This window comes from Amphimedon queenslandica, unplaced genomic scaffold (genome assembly GCF_000090795.2).
Source record: "Amphimedon queenslandica unplaced genomic scaffold, v1.1 AMPQUscaffold_13209, whole genome shotgun sequence".
NCBI lineage: Eukaryota > Metazoa > Porifera > Demospongiae > Haplosclerida > Niphatidae > Amphimedon > Amphimedon queenslandica.
In genome coordinates, this window is record NW_003546555.1 from 103964 (window position 1) to 106527 (window position 2564).

Genomic DNA, 2564 nt, shown 5'->3' on the forward strand with positions numbered 1-2564 from the left:
CACGGTAATAATAACAATTGACAGATTAATTTTTGGAGGCTAATATTGCGCCACCAGTCACCCTGCATATTTATTATTGGCCCTGTGTATATAAGTTGACCAAATGCATCATTTTAATAATAATGGTCAGTTTTGGTTTCCACTGTAATCATTTTTATGGTCACAGTCTAGTTCCAAAGGCATAGTGGCTCTCTTTAGTGACTTTGCTCAACATTTGAGACATTTCCGTTATGCCGTGGTCAGCATTTGAGACCGTTCCGTTATTCCGAGGTCAGTATTTGAGTCCTTCGTCCGAGTGGTAAGCAAACAAGACCCTGCCGACACCGGCCTGGTCCGCACGGGTCCGTCCGGTCACAAACATGCATATACATGTAATCCCTACCTTCAGTAATAGTTCCAGTGCTTCAACAGAATGTGATGCAGTGGCCCAGTGTAATGGTAGCCCAGTGTAATGGTAGCCCACTATCATTATCTCTAGCATCCATTCATTAATAGTAACTGAATGAAAGAGACCAAGCCAACTACTGATGCACTGTGTAATGCTGTTGAACCATCTATAGCCTAAGAATGACAAATAGCATTAAAACTATTATATACATGTACTATAGTTACTGTAAGATCAAAGGCACCACCAGGTCAAAAATATACAATATATTTTTATATATTTATAATTGTTTTGAGGATGAACAATTAGGCTATTTGGACCACTCTAATCACAAGGGCACATAATACTGGCTCAAATATGCGTATCTATTTTATAGTGGTAATATATTAGTGATAGGCACTTATTTTAGTGATAGGCACTTATTTGAGTAGGGCCCTTATTCGAGGAAATACAGTATATAGCAAATCCAATTTTGATCGGAATCAGCTTAAACTTGCTATACAACATAAAAACATGTATATGTCTCAGGGAAAATTATAAAAATTGAAAATTCTCTCCTAGTCATTTTTGGCAAAATTTGGCCTGGTAAGACCCTGTACTACAATACAGGGACTTTGGCTCAATTTTTTGAGTAACTTTAAAAATTCATTTTAAAAATAATTCTAGATCGGAATCAGCTCAAACCTGTTACACAACATAAGTACATGTACATGTATATGTATCAGGAAAATTATTAAAATGGAGAATTATCTCCTAGACATTTTTAGCGAAATTTGGCCCAAGACCCTGTACTACAGTACAAACTTAGACCCAATTTTTTAATAACTTATGTTATACATGCACAATACACACAATATGTAAACTAAAAGTAGTCATGATAGCCTGTATTGTATAGTGAGTGTATAGTGAGTGTATGGCGCATGTATGACTAGTGCACTATCTAGTGAGTATGTTGTTAGTGTATAGTGTATCATGTACTAATATCAACAAACTGATGTACCTGGTGCTTTACACGTTACAGGCATAAAACTATACATGCACAAACAGAGATGCACTCACTTTATACTAGTTTGTTTGTCAACTTGCACCTGTCTGGTGCTGTACATGCACTTGAGGTGACAGTGTGTATCAGTATACCTGCTGGTCAATATTAGCTCCTTTCCTTATAAGGAGATCAGCACAAGCCAGTTGAACACCTCCAGACAGTAATACACTCTAAAATGTAGAACATGAACATTGTACATGAACAATACATACATCTACATGTATAAGTACATGCATTTGTAAAACAATAGAAATACCATATGTGACCATAATTGACAAAAGGTACCTTATGGCGGATTCTAAAATTCATCATTATAATGAAAATTATTAACCTGTGAGTGCTCGGTTGGACAATCATTGTTTCTAAAAGTTAGATGGTAACTTTTTGCATCCTGAAGAGTAATTTTATGATAAATTAAGCTCAGGAAGTTGGATTTTTTAGGCTATAAAAACCGATTTTTTCTATCCGCCATAAGGTACCTTTTGTCAATTACGGTCACATATAGCTAAAAAACTTGGAGTAAAACTTAGACGAATTTGGCAAATTGAGGTCCATTAGCCAAATTTTTAGCCTCCAATTTGATAAGGTTCCATAGAAGCATGCACAGAAATAAAATTTCGCCAAAATTTTAACCTCCAAGCCTCTATTGAAGTCAATTGGCCAAATTTTAACTAACCAAATTTTCTAGCTATACGGTAAAAGATAAAACAATGAACAGAATATGTGCCATTGGTAATAATTGGCATCACATGTACTGTATATTGTACGTAGAATATTTATTAAATTTTAAAAATACATGTACATGTATTCTTACCAGTGCATCAGTGCAGTGGCTCCTTCCTGATCAATGCTATTAACATTATAACCTTTACTTAACAACTGCTGCAACATCCTGTGATTACCATCACTAATGAATATAAAACAAACAATAAGAAATAAAATTACATGTACTGTACATGTACATGTACCTTGCTCCTTTATGTAGTGATAGGTCAGTTTCAATCTCCCTGTTATAATACCGAAGGGAGGGAGAGAGTGAGGAGAGAGATGAAGATGATGAAAGTGAAGTGGATATGTCTCTTTTCTCTCTTCCTTGGGCCAGCTCTCTCATCTCTAGTCTTTCTCTTTTCCAAA

General features: G+C 35.5%; 1 protein-coding gene across 1 annotated transcript; it reads right to left on the reverse strand.

Moving 5' to 3' along the window:
* Nucleotides 1-361: 361 nt before the first annotated feature.
* Nucleotides 362-2558, reverse strand: LOC109584440 (notch-regulated ankyrin repeat-containing protein A-like). The gene is made up of 4 exons (XM_020000197.1): nt 2399-2558; nt 2245-2337; nt 1523-1598; nt 362-561 (listed from the first exon to the last, which is right to left on the reverse strand). The coding sequence occupies exons 1-4, from the start codon at nt 2539-2541 to the stop codon at nt 475-477; spliced, it is 399 nt and encodes a 132-aa protein (XP_019855756.1). The 5' UTR covers nt 2542-2558; the 3' UTR covers nt 362-474.
* Between the last annotated feature and the right edge of the window lie 6 nt (nt 2559-2564).

Excerpts from the sequence above, each read along its gene's own strand:
- LOC109584440 (XM_020000197.1), bottom strand. The coding sequence starts at position 2,541 with ATGAGAGAGCTGGCCCAAGGAAGAGAGAAAAGAGACATATCCACTTCA. Across the intron at positions 1,599-2,244 it reads GCCACTGCACTGATGCACTG|TGTATTACTGTCTGGAGGTG; the intron begins GTAAGAATACAT and ends TACATTTTAGAG. Across the intron at positions 562-1,522 it reads GAGCTAATATTGACCAGCAG|GCTATAGATGGTTCAACAGC; the intron begins GTATACTGATAC and ends TGTCATTCTTAG.